The 20406-nt window shown below is 44.9% G+C and overlaps 1 protein-coding gene across 2 annotated transcripts in view; it reads left to right on the forward strand.

The window, feature by feature from the left end:
• gse1b (Gse1 coiled-coil protein b) overlaps positions 1-20406 on the forward strand; it is a 172533-nt gene that overhangs the window by 113852 nt on the left and 38275 nt on the right. For both annotated transcript variants that reach the window (XM_031846412.1, XM_031846413.1), the window contains exon 3: positions 16629-16826. In XM_031846412.1, coding sequence (XP_031702272.1) covers positions 16629-16826 — 198 coding nt within the window. The remainder of the gene's footprint in view (positions 1-16628; positions 16827-20406) is intronic.

A 20406-nucleotide genomic window follows, 5' to 3' on the forward strand; every position in this document is an offset into this window, starting at 1 on the left:
GAGAGAGAGAGAGAGAGAGAGAGAGAGAGAGAGAGAGAGAGAGAGAGGTGGTGCATAGGGAGGTAAAGGCTGCAGAGATAAGGAGGCGGGGGAGAAGGCAATGTTAGGAACGAGGTTGTGAAATGGCAAGTACTCAAATCAATGAGGGATGGTGGGAATTTAGTATCAAAGAAAGGAGGTGGAGGCAGTAAAGGCTGAAGAAAGAGGACAGGAGGAGGAGACGAGAATACCCTGCAGCCTCCCGTAGTTGTACAGTAGTGCACCTGCAGCTGAGAAGTGGAGTAGTAATTAGGAAAGGCTCATTGTGGGAGACACACAGTGCAAATGCCTATTTTTAAAAGTATGTAATGAAAAGATAAACGTTTATGTTTGAGTTTTTTAATGGGTTAAGCATTCCAATGCTTTTTTCAAACTGTTTATGTTAATTGACGTTGTGCGATAAAAGCTGAATCATTGTTGTTATTTGCAGTGGGGGGGAAAGCTGTACAGGGAGTGTAGCATTCGCGAGCGTACGTGTTGATACACAATTGTGTGTTTTTTAGCTTGTTTACCTGCACTGTACATATTGGTAAGCTTGTGTATGTGTGTGTGTGTGTGTGTCTATTCCAGTATTTCTGTAGCTCAGATGAATATTGTCATGCTGAATGATGACCTGGTGCTTATTAAAGCACCAAAACATATTTGTGAACATTATTGTGATACCAGAGATTTGACTATTATTTTCTTGTAATGACTTTCCTTAATAGCAATGACTAATCACCAGAAAGGACTAAAGACTCATTAGTGATCAGTGATTAAAATAAATACCATAGAAAATGACTAATTGACTTTAAAAAATTGTCAACTAAGTCATTTTAATACCCAAAATTACTGATTATTTGACTAATTGAACAGAAGGGGGCTGCCTTGGTGTCTAGATAGCTGTCCTGGGGGTAGCATCTGTACAGACAGCAGGCAGATCAAAGGCTGAGGTCTCCGTGCTGCATCGTTAGTCAGGATACCTTGTATACCTGCTCTCTCTCGCAGGTCAAGTAGAGGTGAGGGAAACACTATCACTTGGATGAAAGACAAGACACGCAGGCTTAATCACGAACTGCAGAAATACATCTTTACACACACACACACACACACACACACACACACACACATACAAGAAAGAGGGTCATGCTGGCTAAAGGGGAACGCTGTGTGTGCTGGGTAGTGTTTCTCTTCTATGCTGTGCTGGGCCTTCTGTGAGCACGGAGAAGTGAACTGTGGCAGGAGACACATCATTTATAATTAGGCCTGCATTTGATCCAATACATCGCAGCAATTAGCAATTTACAGCACAATGTGAAAAGGGCCTCATCCCGCTTCCTCCCCAGCCATCACCTGCTTAATCCTTATTTTCATCCTTGGCTTTGGGAGCACATCCTGTCTTTACTGCTTACAAGTGCGGCTTTGATTTTACAGCCTGTGCAGTCTCTGGTATCTAATCCACAGTAAAACCATTGATAAGCCAGAAAGGGGAAGAGGTTGTCAGCTGAGGCTTCTCTGTGCTTTTGGTGGGTGACTGGCCTCTTGTGGACAGTTGATGCAATTACTCTTCTTTTTATTAACCTACTGTATGTACTGTATGGCCATGCAATATTAGCAACAAGCAAAACAAAGGGGTCTTATTCTTTAATATCTGTTGGTTATTGCAAACTGTGGTTAAAGCTTGAGTTTCAGCCAGATTTAAGATATTTCATAATATGAACTACTCAGTCACATGACCTCTAGTAGCCTATCACACGCTTTTGGAGATACTAATATCAGAACTGATCGAGTGTTTTTAGTTTGGATGTATTATTGGAGAAATACAATCATGTAGCCTACAGCAAGTTTAGTGTAAACACACTATGAGGACAAAGATGATTGTTAACAGAATAAATTATGTTGTGTGTCTTTATGGAGTTACCGTAGGAATATATATTTAAAAAACAGTCATAAACTGCTTTGTATTTTGCATGGTAGCATCACAGATCTGTAGAAAATGTGTTAATTAACAATTAATTAATGAATTAATTAATTAATATCCCTTAATAATCCTAATTAAACATAGAATCACTGTTCAGATCATTGCATTTCCAGTCGAATATGCTTGGCATTGCATGAGAAAGACAATCCATGTTAAAAAAAGGCAGCATAGGATATTCAAATGAATGAAACAGAAACCAATAATATAGTCTGTAAAAACATAAATGTCGCAGGCTAATTGTTGTTTTAGAAGAGTATTGAATAAAGAATGGATGGCTGTTCATATTGTCTCCTTTAATTTTGTCATATTGAATTTGTAGATACAAGTTAGTCACAGATTTGTGGTTATTTTAAATGGAACAGGAAGTGACTCTCTCTGTCCTGGTTGGGGATGGACGGGACATTCTTTATCCCATTGGGGGGACAATGCGGGGTCAGCCCTGTGGACTGGAGGCGTGACGGGGGGGGGGGGAGCGGGTGCTTTTCCCCCCCGCCCCCCTCAGGCCTGTCTGTCTGTCTGTCTGTCTCTCTGTCCGGCCCCCGCCGGAGAGGAAGCCCCACCTCCCGGCTCCCTGCAGCCGGCCGCCTCTCTCCTCCTCTCCCCGGCGCTCTGCTGTGCTCTGCTCCGTCCCCGTGGCCACGCTAGGCATCGGAGCTTCCTGCGTGACAACAAAGTGCAGACTCTCTGTTCTCGACGGAGGGATGGATCCGCGCTTTTACCGCTAACGGAGGGAGAAATTTACTCATTTAAACACTGGATTAGCCCATACTTGTTTGCGGTGAGTAATTATGTGTAAACCTGCAGTTATGTTTTAAAAACCTGGAGGTTGTTTGTGTGAACGAGCGCGAGCAATACGGCTAGGGTTATGTTGAGGAAGTCATTGCGATATCGAGGAAACGGGTGCTAGTTTTTTTTTCTTTTTCTTTTTGTCGAAGGTCGGTGCCGAACCCTTGTGTATGTACGCGGGTGTGCGCGCGTGTTTTGTGTGTGCGGCTCACGTGTGTGTGAAATGCAAGAAAGAGAGCGTCAGTGCTACTGAAAGAGAAAGAAAGAGCCACTCCCGTGGGTTCAGGTGGCGATTTAAGCTGGTTTTTTTATTATCTGGTGTTTATAATCCGCCTTGTTATGTTTTTTTTTTTTTGTTGAGACAATCGTTTTTTAAAATTCAGATTAGCCTAAAGGACTGAAAAGAATAGCGGCGACCCCCACCCCCTCAAATTAACTTCTTGTAACATTGTTACCGGTGCGCTGTTGTGATTATTATGTAAAGCACAGCCCACAGGGTTTCTGCGTAAACCATTTACGCGCACTGTAGGCCCCTTATGTACAATTGTGTTATTGGCTTTACTTGGTCTGTAATTCTCCAGTCATGATGGCTCCTTTAAAATGATTGGAGAGCGTCTGGTCAGGGCTGCTGCTTCAGATCAGGGAAGTCTGTCTGAGTGGGGCATTTTCTCTGTATAAATGTGTCTGTGCGTGCGTTCGTGACACATGGTGACCATTTGCTGCCCTCGGCTGAAGGCTCTGACCCGGTGTGTGTGTGTGTGTGTGTGTGTGTGTGTGTACACGTGCACGTGGCAGGTGGACCGTGCTGAATCACTTCCCACGCGCTCCTTCACTTCTCGTGAACTCCAGGCGCATATAACAGCTGCTTCTGTCGAGAACACACACAAACTTAACACACGCGCACCACTCATCACGCTCACACACTTCTCGGGTTTAAAACGGGGTCTACAAACACAGCCCGTGAAGCAACAGGCTTTACTGAGCAAACTGTGCTGCGGGTTGAGTTTATCTGCAGCCAGAAGGAGCCTTTTTGTGTGCTTTAGCTGCTGCTGATAAGGTTGCCCATAACAGAAATTAAAGCCTCCTGTTTTTTTATAGTGAGGCTGCCCTGCTGGTGTCTTTAACAGCTACTGACTGCTGCTAGAATTAGGTCATTCATTACATGGGCACCCGTCTGCCATGTAAGATATCTGGAAGATACATGTGTGCTGTAATTTTGGGCATATTGTGGTGTCCGTTATTGTCTCACTGCCACTTGCATGGATTACAGACTCTTTTCTCTCAAGCACCAGAAATGGTTCGCAGCAGCACAAGGTTTAGAAAAATGAACTATGGGGACATTAAGAATAAGTGAGGGGAGGGGACACGTTCATTGTCACCAGCTGACACTGGAAGGCAATGGGCGATGCTATTGTTCTTGATCACTTGTCGCTGACACTACACGTGGAGTTTGATTCCTAAAGAAAACGCATTTCAACTTTTTATGGACATTGTTTGTGGGTATTTATTTATTTCAATATAAAATAACAATAAGTATCTTACTAAGGAGGCTATTTGGCCACGTGTCTATCTGTTAGGTGCCAGGTTTCAAAATAGAAATTTAAATGAAAAAACAGCAGTTTAGGTGTAGATCTGGGAATTTGGCACTTTTTATGTTTTTCTCATGAACAGCTGGACGTAATATGACACATGGCACATGTATCCTATGGGTGTCAATCACTGTGTGTATTTTGATTAAAGTCTTGATCCAGATTAAGCCAGAGTGGATGGATATGCTCTCGGAGGGCCGCCGATGTCAGCCAACGTCACTAATACACTATGACCATTTCCATACAGGAAAACACCCGGATGAACACACACACACAAGTTGCACAACCCCGCAGTTGACCTCTGACTGCTGTCACAGCTCAATCTCTGATCGCTGCCTTTCAGCTGTGGAGCAGAACGGGGAGCTGCCAGATCAGAATCAGTCACTGATTCAAGATATGTGAGCTACAAGTGAATATGATTCATGGCATAGATGTTAACGTTAAAGTATTTTTCAGAGAAACAAACTCGGTAACGGGGACAAACATAACCTCCTTGGCAGAAGCTGTGAGTTAGCTAACTCGAGGTGGATTTATCCTCCCTCGTCACAGATTTACATGTGTCTGATGGTTCAGGACATGACAAGAGTGTGAGATTATTTATGCAAATCTTGCGCTGAGAGGAACAGAATTTCTCGCGTGTGATCTGCCATTTAAAATTTGTCGAACCCTTATCCTACGATAGAGCCTATACTAGGTTGGCATGTTTTCAGGTGTCGTCGTCGTCGTCCTGTTTGTCACGCTGCGGTAGCCTGCAGTGCTGCACGTGTCTGGGGGCTAGATGGCAGCTGTGTTGAGCAGAGTGTTGGTGACAGTTTGTCTGTGGCAACAGCACCTGGCTCTGTTTAGAGAGTGATTAGGAGAGTCCCAAGCAGCTCCCCATACTGTTTACCCAAGGAGCCTGGAGTTAAAGGTGACCCACTTTGCATTTCCTTATCAACAGCCCCCATTGATAGTTTTGAATAGCACAGACTGTAGAGAGGCCTTTGCATGGGTTTACATGGTTTCCTATTGGAGACAATGAGATGTGTTTGATTGGGCGAGGCTTGGATTTGACTAGCATGACAACAATGTCCTGAGGTGGTATGAAAATGTGCAGTGTGTGCACACGGTGCACACACCGCTTTCTTTGTGTGCTGTGTGGTCTGCCGGTGTGATGGAAGCAAAACCACTGTTTGATGTTTAGGAAATACAGGTTTTCCTCAGCCATCGTGTCTCCGTCACCTTTCTCTCTTCATCTCTGTCGGCTTTTCTCTGTCTCACTCTTGATCTGTCTTCTTCTGTCTCACTCTTGATCTGTCTTCTTCTGTCTCACTCTTGATCTGTCTTCTTCTGTCTCACTGGCTAGCTAACTCTCCAGGTGTGCCTGTTAGACTTTGTGAAGGAAGGTCCTGTTTGAGAGCAAGTGTGCGTGATTGTGTGTGTGTCTAAACGTGTAAAAACGGGTGGTAAAGGTAAGCTGTAAATGTGATGACCAGTGAAGACGGCTGAACAAACAGGTCATAAAGTATTTATCTGAAAGGAAGACGAACAGAAAGTTGGTTGTGCAGACAGACTGATCCACAGGTAGAGGAAGACGTTGTAAAGTAGAAAGCTGCAGAACCAAAAACTTCCTGTGGCTCATTTTTTTTCTTGCCTACTGCTTTTTGCTCCATTTTTCACTGATAAAGCTTCTTATCATTGTGTGTGTGTGTGTGTGTGTGTGTGTGTGTGTGTGTGTGTGTGTGTGTGTGTGTGTGTGTGTGTGTTCGTGCGAGCGTGCGTGCGTGCGTGCGAGCGAGCGAGCGTGCGTGCGAGCGAGCCTAACCTGCTCTGTAAACTGGGCCTGTGTCCTTGTGTCACCCAGCATTGCTGTTAAACAATACTTCATTTTCACCCCCAGGTATTCTGTATATGTGTGTATTGTATATACTATTGTATATTGCTGAAACACGGCGTAAAATTATTGTTAGACAATGAATTGTACATGCAATGTAATTTGTGAGAGATCACAGCAAACATACCACCTAGAGAGAAGTAGTAAAAACAGTAACAGGTCGTAGCTTGCAGTAGTAATTCATTGAACGTGGAAGTTTATGTGAATGCGCTGTAGTTAATACACACATCTCTCCTTCTTGTTCCCCCTCATATCTTCATCTGTGGGTGTGTCAAGCAGATTTTAACAGGTGCCTAGTCACGCAATTGGACCCATTTCTCTTCAGGAGAAGGATAATTGAGTTTATGTCATTGTTGTTTGTTTTAAGCGTCACATTTGTTTCACTTTACTTCACCACTTATTTTACAATTTATTTTGACTTAGCTTGATTGTATCTTTTTTATCTTGTTTTTTTTTTTTTACACAGTTTGTTACTCCGTAAACATTTCTCTGTATTTTTGCTTGCGGAACTTGCGTTTGTTGTGGCGTCAAAAATGAAGCGCGATGCAAGCCCGTTTGAGTTGAGGCCGAGTCACGCTGTTCTTTGAGTGTCGCCATGAAATCCCATGCTGAAGACCCATTCCCTGAACTGCATTGGATACATGCTGCTTTCATATCCACTGTGATATGAGGAGCACATTGCTCAGCAGTGGGGTAATTAACTTTGTTTTTGTATTTTCACTCTTCAGCTTTGGAAAAAGAAAACATTTTCACTCGCACACACAAAAGCCAGTCTTGCTACATTCACCAGACCATACCGCACTCTCGATATCTTTAGCGTATTTGTATGTTTGTGTGGCTGATGTTTGCTTCTGTCGTTTTCATACTCCAGGGCCTGATAAGCGTTGGCCAAACAAGCACAACACAGGCAACATGAGCGCAGGAGATAAGGGAATCATACACGCACTCAATACTGACCATACTTGACTATTGCCCTCACCAAATAGGGCTTCTTTCATTCAGCATTTTGGTGTGTGTGCCCCTGCATGTATCATACAGTGTGTGTGTGTGTGTGTTTTTGTCTATCTGTCTGGTCTTTGTGCTTTCTCCAGTCACACTCTTACGGTATAACCCAGCATTGTGCTAAAGGCTACTCTTAAACAAAGTCCCTTTCTTGTGCTATCACATCATCATCTCTCTTTTCCCTTCTATCTGTGTCTGCTTCTGTCTCTCTTCAACATGTCTGTCTGTTTGCCTGTCTCTCTCGCTTCCTCTGTGCCTCTCTCTCTCTCCGTCAGAGATATCTGCTATATCAGCTGACTGTCATATTGTGTGTGTCTGTTTGTTAACATGCCTCCTTGTGTATGAGGTCAAGCGCAAGAAGTGAAGTGGCTTTTGTGGCCATGCGTGTTTTAATTAGCTCATGGACAGAGCTGCATGCCTATGTTGGTGGCGGCCACAGTTGCTGTGTTAAACGTGCTCTCACAGAAGATCTAGTCGCCGGACTTGTTTTATCTGGCTGGTATTTGCATTATCTATTTGGGCCACTGTTCTTTTAAAAATCTGAATACCTTTTAACATCAACCATATGTGCCTACCCTTTGAAAAATGGAAATACATAAAATAGATACACAAGAAGGAAATCACATAGCATTAAATAAAACATATTCTCATGTTGCTCTCTGGGAGTGGACTCTTTAAGTTGAGCTGAACTACCAGTTACTTTCGTTATCAATAATGAACGTCTTTTCTATTGTTTGGTCTATGTAAAACAATAGCAAGAGAAAGGCTAAGGATGAAACTATTCATCAATAATCAAAAAATTATCTTTCTGTTGATGAATTTATGGAATTATCATTTTGGGTCCACTTTAACGGTCATGTGAAACCTGTGGTAGTTGTTTCTGTTATCTTTGAATGACATCTCGATTCATAGATATTGCCTGTGTAGACTTGGGAAGTCATGAGGATTTGTGCATTGGAAAGAACGGGTCATTCATTTGTCAGCACAGAGCACATTTATCTTAGGCCTGATATCGATGGGTTGCACACATTCCACTGGTCCAGATAACAACCAAGCAATACCAATGCTGAAATTGTTCGTAATCCTACTCTGAAAATTTGATTTTCAGAAACACAAGAGCTACTAAGAATAATCTGGTTTGACCCTTATACTGTTGTAGAATAGTAAAATGCTTTCAATGAGCTTCTGTTCTGCAAAAAGCTAGTCCAATACTTAAAACTTAAAAGAATAAAGGACACCACGGGTCTCTGCTCTGTGGCCAATAGAAACCTTGTCGTTGTGGCTGTTCACTGAGAAGTGGGGCCATGGCGGCGGCGGGATGTCTCCTGCTTGCCTCGAGGAAATGGGTTCACTCATCAGTCTATACAACAGCCACACATTCAGACATGCACATACATGTACAAGCTGGAACACACACTCATTAAAGCCATTACAACAGAGCAACTATCAGTAACCAGACCCTGCTATGGAAAGTCAAGTTGTTGCTCCGTGTGCGTGTGTGCAGTGGAACCGCTTGGGAGTCAGGGCCCATGCAGAGCACTTGGAGTGCTAATTAGGCAACCGCAACCCAGCAGAGTACATCACAGAGAGAAAGAGAGAGAGAATAGAGGGGAGAGAGAGGTTGAACAGAGGATGAAGTGAGGGGTGCATGTAGGGGAGCTGGTGAAAAACATCTCCTGAGGAGAGAGTGAGTGAACAGAGAAGGAGGGAGAAAGTTGAAAGATGATGATAACTGAAATATGTTACATGCAATGATGTCCCGAGGCACTGAGAGCTTTACAGTACAGAACAATGCAATTTATGCTGGTATGTGTGGGCCGTCTGCACCAAACAGCATCACAGGTACAGCAACCATGATAAGCTCCAATGGCGGATCCTTCTTTGTCCCTGTTTGCTTCTTTATGCGCTATGACTTCATGTGAGATTTCTGTCATGTCTCCTGCCCTGCTGGGAAGAGCCACACTGCCACCTTTTCCCATCTCTGTAGCAGGCGAGGTTGATTAAAAGAGACAGCCGACAGGACCTGGTGATGATGATGCTAGTGAGTTAGAGCTGACTCCCCGCCTCCTCGCTCAGTCAAACAGCTGGGCTAGGGCTGAAGCTGGCCCTCTCATCAGGGGAGCGACAGGGCCGTGTCCCCCCCTCAGCAAGAGGCTACAGAGGGCACAGCCACACAGACAGCAGCTTGACTCCTGGAGCATGGACCACAGCCAGAGACACAGACAGGAGGCTCTTAAGTGTGTTTCTGTCATTGAGTGTGTGTGTGTGTGTGTGTGTCTGCATGTGTGTGTTCAGACTCTCTAAGCAGCGCTGTGAAGCTTAACCAGACTGTTCTGTCATACGCCCACGCTGGTGTCTCAGAGAACACAGCCACACACTCCCCAGATGATATGCACGCACACACACACACACACACACACACACACACACACACACACACACACAACCCTACCACAGCCGCTATGTAATTAACAGACAGAGGAAATGGCGCTGTTGGGGTGGGTGAGTCGGATACAGGGAGGAGAGGAGAGAAAATCATCTCGGCTCGTGCCTACCCTCAAGACACAATCTGCTTCTCTGTGTCAGTGTGTGTTGGATAATAAAAGAGAGGAAGGTGAAGATAGGGAGAGCGATGCCGGCTGGTCCTTTGAAATCTCTGTTTTTGTTGGAGGGGGGGAGTAAGAGGTGAGGGATGAATAATAAGGTGTGTGCCCACATACACAGCCCCATCATTTAATGCCACACAAGGTAAAAAAAACAGGAAGACTGCTCCCTTTGCTATTTGCACATAGGTGTGTGTGTGTGTGTGTGTGTGTGTGTGTGTTGAAGACAGTGACGGTGAGCCAGGTCAGAGGGATATGTACTCTGTTCTCTGCTGTACAGGCACTACTCTCTGGCTCTCCTTTGGCTTCTTGATTGATATCTTGCTCTCTCTTGTTTCCCTTTTTTCTTCTTTTCTCTCTCATTTATCGGTGGGATTGTCGCCTTTGATTCTGCTGCTCTGTAGCCACTGTGCTGCTGTTTCAGGATTTCTCTGACATTAGGATTTCTCTTTGGTACAGAGTAAAAGAGATGGTACGCATGCGCACAGACACGCACTTGCAAGGTGTGCGTGCGTGTGCAAACACTCGCACTCACACATACACATCCGTTCTACAGTGCCTGAGGGTAGATTGTCTGACATCTCATCTCAGAAGTCAAACAAACCTGGAACTACCAGAGCAGGTTTATCCGTGTGTGTGTGGGGGGGGGGGGGTGTGTGTGTGTGTGTGTGTGTGTGTGTGTGTGTGTGTGTTTTCAAGACAGAGATTATGACATAGTGTTAATGAGAATGAACATCTTGAGGTTTGGTTCCTGCTCTTGAGTTCTTGTTTTTTGGAATGCTTGCCATTCCAGCTTGAAGATCGTCTTTTGTTCTTTTATCACAACCTCAACAGCTGCTACAGGTTCAGTACATGAGTCATATTAATAAACAGTATGTCACTTACTTGTTGAGTTTGTCAGCCAGAGTCAATAGATGTCATTTTTTTTTAAGCAATCCCATGATGTGGCTGTGGTTATTATGGCCATATTACATCCTGTTTTGCTAGGTTGGTTTCATCAACTTTGCAGCATCTCTGGTATTTTAAGCACCCAACCTTTTCTTTTTTTTTCTTCTTCTTTCTCTAACTTTACTAGAAGTTTGCTCATGCTGAACTTCTTACATACCTTCCTCTCATCCTTTTCATCCCCCAGTCGGCACATATTCAGCCAGCCCATCAAGTCAGTCAACCATTCATGATGACATGTATTCATCAGGCCGAGTCTAAATCCCTTCTGTATCTGTGGCTGAGCTGCTTACACCAGGTCATTTCAGCAGGGTGGATGTTTGAACCTGTGTCCTCTGGTTGAAGTATGCTTTCCCACTGAGTCATGCCTCCATTTTTGAATACCTGCGCTGTGTGTGCTATCATGAGCAACTGTGATCAGAGCTCATGATCTGAGGGGGTTTCCTCTTATCTACGACAATATGGCATGGTAAAAGGTGTTGCTTATCTTGCTGATGTGGAGGCTTGCTGGTCTAAAAACGGCAGTAAACGTATGTCGCCCGCAGCTCTTCACCAGTTCACATCTCGTTTACTATTCCTCGCTGCAGTATTTAAAACTGGTCTCCTGAGCACGGAAAAAGGTCTACATCCCACAGTGTAGGTTAGTTTCAATTTCAGTCGTTTGCTCATCTTGACAACAAATTGGGCGAAACGTCCTGTGCTGCTTCACATTGAAAGCCTTCTAGTGAAGCAGTGGTAAATGTTTATTTTGTATTAGCAAATGCAGCTCTGACGGTACAGCAAAGAAGACGATTATCAGGAAACAACTAGGGTGCTATCTGTTGGAGGAAAGTAAGAACCGGAATGTAGGAGTGGAACAAAACACCAAACCATAGAAGCTGTTACACAGGAGCTACAAAAGTATTCCAATCTGAGCACAGCAAGACATTTAGAAACGGCACTTTAGTTGCCTGCCTGACCACACATGTCGAGCCAACCAGTTTATTACCCCGACATATTTATTGCTCATATGAGGGCAACACTGACCGGTTTGGCTCTGTTCCTAAGCAGCATTACAATATTGCGGCATAGTTCAAGTGTGCTATACCCAGCCACTAGAAAAGGGGCATCTGCTGCCCCGGTGAAGTAAAGCATGAATACACAGTGTAGGCCGTACAGCTCCAGCTCATGCTGCATTGGACTTGACCAAGCCAGGTTGGTGGCGGGATCAGATAGATGGGCCAGCTGAACGTCTCTGCTATAGTTTTAATGAGCTGATAGGCAAATCCCATCCTGGTTAAAGATTATCCACTAGCTCGAGCTGCCACTGCATTATCTCCCCATTGGCCCGGGGCATACAGGAGCCAAGAGGATTTACTTCACATGAATGTGTGAGTGAGAGAGAAAGAGAGAGAGAGAGTGAGATGGAGTAATCTGCATTCCAAACAGCAAAAGGGTGGAACTGTGTGTGTGTGTGTGTGTGTGTGTGTGTGTGTGTGTGTGTGTGTGTGTTTGTTTGACTATAGGAGTTGGTGATCGGCTTTGCTCCCAGCGGGGTGTTAAAACTGTGTGTTTACTGTATGCCATTTAGCAGTCAGTCTGCTGTGTGCGTGTGTGTGTGGATGGGCGGGATCATGGTTGTGTGTGGTTTGTTGTAATCTACATTCCTCTTCTTTCAGGGCTTTGTTTTGTTTTCCCTTAGGGCGTAACAGCATTCAAAGGGTTAATTGCATCAGGAAGCTTGGCGTGTAACAGACTCCTTTAACTCTTGGGTTGTCAGCTAAAATATTTCAATTTTTGCCACAGTGCCAAAAGGTCTAATGTATTCCTTTCTCCTAAGACCTTTGCATCAGGGTTCTACATCTTGAAAGTGGATGCAGCCTTTGTCATTTTAATATTCCATAATAACATACTTTTATTTACTTTTTTTGGGGTGTCACTGGATTAAATGATTGTGAGATGTGTGCCGTTTCATCTACAGAGGACTCTCTCTGATTATCTGGGAGACAATGCCATCTGCTGGATGTTTGAAGAATGTAGAGCCAGGGACTGCCTAAAATACTGAGGAAGTGTGTAACTGAGTGACGGAAAGAGGTGAAGGCAGGATCACTTATCTGGAAATTCATGAGACATTACTCATCCTGGATTAATAAGGCTATTCAGCATTACTTGGTGTGAAAAGAGAGCCGTGGCTTGTGGCTTTCTGGTTTTAGAAAGAATACGTGGAAATACGTGGAGAGACTTCTCTTTTGTTAGACCATGCACACCCACATAACCCACAAGTGTTGAACTGTGCTATGGTGTAACTGGTAATCTATGAGCTTTCAGCAGTTAGGGGTTACGTCGATTTCTGATAGCTGCGCTTCTCTTTTTGTAAGTTTAGGGCACCCTTGCCTTTATTGGACATGAGACAGTGGAAATGACATGCCACAGGACGCCCCATGAGCTACACTTCTACTTCTGAGTACCAGCAGAGGGGGACTGAACAAAGCATCATTTTTTTGGAACGCTACGATAGCACCTGCAACCCCCTCAGCCCCTGCCATGACATGGGATTGCTGGGGTTTGCTTCCTACAAGCTTCTTTAGACCGACAACATCAACGAAGACAGCAAAGAGAGGGTCTCAGGGTGAACCTCGGGATGCCAGAGAGGAGAGGGGTGAGTGGGACGAAGATGGAAGAGAGTGAGGCGGTCCTGTGTTTTCTCAGGGGAGTCCTGAGGAACAGAAAGCAGCTTTGTCGAGAGTTGGCCTTCGGCACAATGCTGGCCACCGTGTAGCTTTATCTCCTCCGTCATTGCTCTTGCTCCCTCGCTGTTGTGAGAAAAGTAGCAAGTGACGGAAGGAGGAAATGACTAAAGAAACGACTCATTCACACCCCTGCAATGACAGCAGGATGGACAGAGGGGAAGTCAAACCCACGCTTTTACCCTTTTCCTAACTCCTCCACCCCCGACAACTATTACGCATTGGTCTCCTCCACCCTTATAAGAACTCCTCATAGTTTATAGTGCATTTGTCTGCTTGTAGCCTGTGTGCTGTGTGTGCTTGGCACTGTTAGTATTCTTAGCTGACTTCCTTGTTTGTATGATTACCTATTTATTTTGTATGTAGTTGCCTGTCTTACACTTACATTTTTCATGATGAGCATTTTCAGTTGTTACAGAACAATTATGCTAATAAAGCAAGTTGAATTGATTCAGATATTCTCACACAAAAGGCTTTCTCTTTTTTGCTGTCAGACTTGACACAGGCCAGGACATGTCCTCTTTCTCTTTCCTTCTTGTGTCTCTGGGTCTCTCTCAAGAAGGGAAGGGCGCCTCACATATTTACCCCCCCCAATCCATCCATCTTTCCACATGCACACATACATACACTGCCTGTCGCCCCCCAGCAATGGGGTCAGATGTTATGACCGGCTGAGCACTCTTCTCCTCCTCAGCTCTTCTCGTCCTCTCCCCTCCCCCTCCTCCAGCGTCGCCTTGGCAGGGCATGCATGCCTGTCTGTGTCTGTTATCTACAAATGGCTGAGGAATTATAGGTTGAGAGGGGAGGAGGAGGAGGAGTGAGGGAGAGTGTGAGAAGGGAGGGGGGGGGTGAGGTCATGTGACATCGCAGCAGCTGCTAGGCTAAGAATTTCTGTTTTCTCACTTAGAGAGGGAGCTAGAGCAAGGAGGGGAGAGATAGGCAGCGTGTGTGGTGTGTTGCTTTGTTAGATAAGCTCAAACCGGTCTTTGTGAGCGGCAGCGCGAGGGACGGGAAGGCAGTCGGGCAGGGAGGCTGAGAGGGTGGACGGGTGAGAGGAGATAGATAGACGGAGAGCAAGAGAGAGAGGAGCAGGAAGATGGTGTGTGTCCTGTCGGTGGCTGCCGGTATGTGCCATTCTGGGCTCAACGTGAAGATGCAGCCATGGGGGATCCAGGCGGCTCCACTCCTTTGTGCAGTAAGGAGCTTCAGCCACGCTCTTAATCTATGAGGGGGGGGGGTCATGAACTGCTGCCAGACCTCCGGATATGTGTTCCTGTGTGTGTTTGTCAAACTATTGTCGTCTCTGCTTTCACTGTGTTACTCTCATGTGTGTCTGTGGTCGATACAGGCAGAAGTACGGTGTGCTCTGTGTACTATGTTAGGCTTGGCAGAAAGTTCCTTGTTTATATCTTTGACTCCCCTCTCTGAGGGAGGAAGGTACGCTAATATCTTGACAAAGTCACGTTACTAGACTGGGCAGTTGGTGTGTGTGTGTGTGTGTGTGTGTGTGTGTGTGCGCTTGCTTGTCTCTCAATGGCATAGTGTGTGTTGTTCAGACAGTAGTCATTGTTGATCCCATTATTAATTGTGTGCTGGGTTCACTTTGAGTGCACTGGGTAACTGGGAGGTTACAGGCAGGACAACTCGAGAGGTGTTGGGAATGTTCACTCTGTCATGCCTGACCTGCTGCTCTGTGTCCACACACACACGTGTGCGCACACAGACACACACACACACACACACACACACACACACAGACAGCCTCTGCTCTCTTTTCAGGCGGGAACATGATCTTTTTATAGCCGTCTCAGCCTCTGGTGTAAACCCAGATATAACTCCTACATGTTTAATTGTGCTGTTGATATACTGTTAGTAAGCAGCTTTTATTTCCATGAAAATGTCTTTGTCTTAGAAGTTGTTTAGCTGGAAGTTTACTTCGAATGTGGATTTGAGGAGGATACGGAACAATCCTTAGAGTGTTGTGTGTGTGTGTGTGTGTGTGTGTGTGTGTGTGTGTGTGTGTGTTTTGATGTATCGGTTAATACGTGTGTCACACACAAACTGTCCTCTGAGCCACCCTCTGTGTGTGTGTGTGTGTGTGTGTGTGTGTGTGCGCCATTCTGACATTCAGGGATTCCACTGACCGAGGAGCTGTCAACACAGTGTCACCTTTCAACACACACACAAACACACACAGGAAGAAAAGGGACAGCCGTCTCAACCCTCCACACCCTCCAACCACCACAAAGCTCTTATAAATATGAGGCTAGAAAGAGACATGACACATCAAAATCACTCTTTTCACTGTTGAGTGAACTTTTATTTTTTAGGGTTGAACTGAACGTTTTCTTTTATACTCTTAAGTCTCAGAACCAATGACTTAACAAATCCAAAGATTCATTCAAAACTCATCGTCTAAATTTAGCAGCTGGCAGTATTTGAAACATCACAGTTTATTTCCTCTTCCAGTGTTCTCGAACTTCCTGACAGAGCTTTTAGTAGCACCTCCCTGGCAGCATTAATTGGATCACGTGTAATATGAATGGGACGCTTTTTTTTTTTAATGTGATCGCTGTGTGTGAGAGCCAATGAGTTGCTAATTTGTTACATTTCAACGCGGTGGGCACTGGATGAGTTTACGCTGAATTTGTTAACATCTGCGGTACTATAATATACTGCCACTAAGGAATAAAGTCACCCTGGTGGTGTTGGAGCGTGCTCATTATAGGTTTTGTGTAACCTCCATGACCATGGACCTCTGGCAGACACACAGCCAGACTGGAGCTCTTTGAGCACAGAAAGGGTGACCTGTCCTCCTAACCTCCCACCTCTGACCCGAAGCCATACAACTAAAGCCCCTCTGCCCCAGCTGTCACAAACAGACACCCAGCACCACACTCTGCCCTGACTGTCTCTGTGTCCAAGGAAACAGCTATGTGTCTCACTTGGTTTTGCATATTTCTTGCAGCGTATGCGTTTGTATGTAGCACTGAAGGTATTTATAAAGACTCCAGCCCTCCTGACTCATGTGTTTGTTGGTTCTTCTTGAATGCAGTATCGATTATAAATACTTCCCCATTCTCCTCCCTTTTGTCTTGTTTGTAGGCATGAGCCATGAGCCAAAATCACCATCGTTAGGAATGATCTCCACGGCGACCCGTACCACGGCGACGGTCAGCCCCCTCACCCCGTCGCCTCTCAATGGCTCCATCGTAGCCAATGGAAGCCCCGCTGCCCAGTCTGCTCACTCTGGATTTGCCGCAGCCCTCCGTAAACTGGCAAAACAGGCCGAAGAACCCCGAGGTAAAGCCACACGTGACAGGGATTTGCCATTCGTAGCACTGTCGAGTTTAATTCTGCTGTATGGCAGTTTTAGGCTGTATAATTAATTAAGAACATGTGTAATAATCTGTTTGCGCTACTTGTTTGGTGTGATATAAGCACAGTTGTGCTCTCTGATGTGGCTTCCACTGTTCAAGCTCATTTGGTGATTGGAATTAAGTGTTATGTATTCATTCAACCGGTTCAGAATTAACTTACATCTTATGGTTTGCAGTTTGTGTTTATATTTCTCAATATGTTTTAGTCTGCAAAAACCTTTGCTGAAAATATGAAATATGAATATCAAACCATGATAAGAGCTAAATGTGTTGTTACATCCAGTGCCCTGACCCTTACTTGCAAACCTGATGGATTAGGTGTTCTGTACCCTCTGTACGTGTGTGTGTCTGTGTGTGTTTGTGTGTGTGGGAGGGGGGGGGGGGGTGTGTGGGGGGGGGGGTGTGTGTGTGTGTGTGTGTGTGTGTGTGTGTGTGTGTGTGTGTGTGCTCTGTGCCATGTTCCATGGCCGGTTTGTGTAGCTGAGTGCAGAACTGCTAATAGCAATCGGATGATATCCACACCGGATTGAATTAGTTGGTGTCTCTAGAGATATTGGGACGAAGAGGAGCCACTCTAGCTGACCCACTTAATGTGCTGTGTGTAAGTGCACGAATGCTTGTGTGTGCTTGTCAATGTGTGTATGATGGTGTTGTAATTTCTCCTTGTCAGTGTCCACACACATACACGGGAAGCATGCCACAGAATTCCCAACTCTCAGCGTTTTATCCTGTGGTTGTATTGGGGCTGCACGATTGCTAACGATTCATTTTCCAATTAGTTTAATTATGCAACAACAAATGTGTTGATTATGCTAAAGATTATGTATGACTCCAAATTACCATAACAATTATTTACCCAAAATAAATATCAAAAACTTAATATTTCAATATTATATTCAATCATCTTCTCTTAAAAACAAACAAATGTAATAGACCCTATTTGTCAGATGACAAATACCTCAAATACAAAAAGATTGCTGTCGCTCATTGAATAAGATAATAATCACTGTATGTCATCGCAACCGTGTCCCTGTATTTTTACTTCCCCAGTATTGTTTTTTACTGAAGTACTCGACTTAGAAACTTAAAATGGTTATGACGTGGAATGATTTCATCACATGAGTAGTATGCAGTTAAGATTATCACTGGCAAATGTATTTTTGCATCAGTGTGGGCCAAGAGAAAATAATTCAGTCACAGACTATGACAGCAGTCAGTAACGTTAGTTTAAGTCATTTTCTTACTCCTACACGGCTGTTAAAGTAAAATATAAAACTCTCGAATAACAGCGCTTGATGATGCATGCATGGCGTAACGTTACATTACCACAGCGATGCAACAATTACTTATAACATGGGGGTGATGAAGAAACATTTAGAAAATCAATTCTTGCGATGCGGCGACATGCCTTTATTACGACGTTGATTACGGCCATTAATTACCCTAGATTGTATGAATATGAAATGAGCATCAGGTGGTTGAATTTGCTGGTTATTAACTCGTACGACCATATGTCAGAAGTTCTGAACCATCCCTTTAATGCTGCTTGTTCAAAGATCCATGAAGATCTATAAATGGTCTCGAATACTGATGAACATGCCAATCTTTTTCAAACTCGTGTGCCTCGTGTCTCTTGATTACACATATATAAACATAAAAAACAAGGGTACAAAGCAGAATCTACACAGGAGAGTCTTAGTTGGAAGTTTATTGAGTGTGTGTGTGTGCGCGTGCGCCCATATGTTTGTGTGGCTCCATGCCTTGGCTCCGGAGAGGCCCAGCTACCCCAGCTGTCCACCCTTGCTCTGGCTCTTAAATCAGATGCTCCCCTCCTTTCTGGCTGTCCCTGGACACCTTGCTCCCCAGCCCACTGCAGCCTGGGACCCAGAACCCTGCACATGATTTATTACCCCCAGAGAGAGAGAGAAAGAAGTCGGTCCCAACCTCTCCTCACCTCCCTCTCAATCCTTCTCTCCTTCATCTCTCTTCACTCCCTCAACCCTACATGGCAGCCTTATTTACTTTCTCACCCTGTCTCTCTCAAACAGAAACGTCCACTCCCAGTGTTCCGGCCTGTCTTTTCGTTGTATCGTGGACTCACCGTTTTTTTTATTGGATTTTTTCCCTTCTTATCATTGTTGCTCATCCGTTTTTTGTGTCAGTTGCAGCCGGAGAACTCGAGGGTTGCGTTCTCTTACTTGTGTTTTTTAATACCTCAGCTTTTTTATTTTTTATTGTGCTACGAGGTGAGAATAAATGTGCGCGGTTGCATTTGTAATTTTCATTCTACCAAGGCAGAGAGAGCTCCTGTCTGTGTCTTTGTCATACAAACAGACACCAGATCCTGTCTGATTAATCTCTGCCACCTTTTTATTAAAAGCACACAAAAAAAAGCCCCTTTGTTATTTTTGAAGCCTGCTGACTATGCTGCGTGGCTGGTGTAGGCAGCGATGTTTGAGTGACTCAGCCGTCAGGCATAAGGGGCAACTCTGTCCGTGTTAGGAGTACCGGCTCCAGGGTGGGCAGAGGCATGTAGCCCCTGGAGCTCCAGTCACCTCACTGTCTGCAGAGCCTGTATTTATAGGCAACACACACACCCAAACACCCCCACACATGCTAACAATTGTCTTTGCAACTGTGTATGCCTTGTGATTTCTTAGCATGCTTCAGCCTGCTGTCCTTTCATTAGCTACTTTGACTCAACCTCTCCTTCTCTCTCTCTCTGTCTCTCTCACCCTCTGGTTCATGCTTTGAGGTGATTATTGCAGTATATATGAGGTGCCATGACTCAGTGTCCTAAGGCCTAGAGGAATTAGTTAGGGTTGAGTACTAGTATCACTGCCATCGGCTGCTGAACTGATTTAAGACCCTGAGCACGGCTGCTGTTCATACACACACATACACGCAGAGACATAGACACAGACGCATACATTGTCACTTGTCTGTTGTTAGTATAATGAATAGATCTGTGTACTGTGTGCTGCGCTGAAGAGGGGAGGTGATGGATAATGAGTATCAGAGCAGCGTAAAGGACACACTCTGGTCCTGTGTACATTCGCATGTGTGCGCAAACGCACAACTCGCACAGATAACACACTGCCTCAAAAAGGCAGGCCTGCTGATATCTGATTAATGAGGCAGACCCGGGTTTAATCCTCTGTTGTTTCTTCGTGCACACTCTAGACACATGCACGCCACCAGAATGTCACGACGGCGTTCATACCGACTGTAGTGCCCGGAGAGAGAATGAAGGGAGAGTAGAGGTGTACAAGATAGATGGACTGAATTGGCTGGAAAAAAGAGGAATTGGAAGTAATTAGTGTTATTTGTTTGTCAGCTTCAGTACATGTATGTGTATGCGTGTGGCCGGAGGCTTCCCTTTTTTCTGGGAGCCCAGAGCATGCTGGGACATCGGGGCAGTGTGTCTCTGACCTCTCCATCTGGAGCCTGCCTGGGGCTTGTGTGTGTGTGTGTGTGTGTGTGTGTGTGTGTGTGTGTGTGTG

Source organism: Anarrhichthys ocellatus, unplaced genomic scaffold (genome assembly GCF_004355925.1).
Source record: "Anarrhichthys ocellatus isolate YVR2014 unplaced genomic scaffold, GSC_Weel_1.0 scaffold6, whole genome shotgun sequence".
Classification (NCBI taxonomy): domain Eukaryota; kingdom Metazoa; phylum Chordata; class Actinopteri; order Perciformes; family Anarhichadidae; genus Anarrhichthys; species Anarrhichthys ocellatus.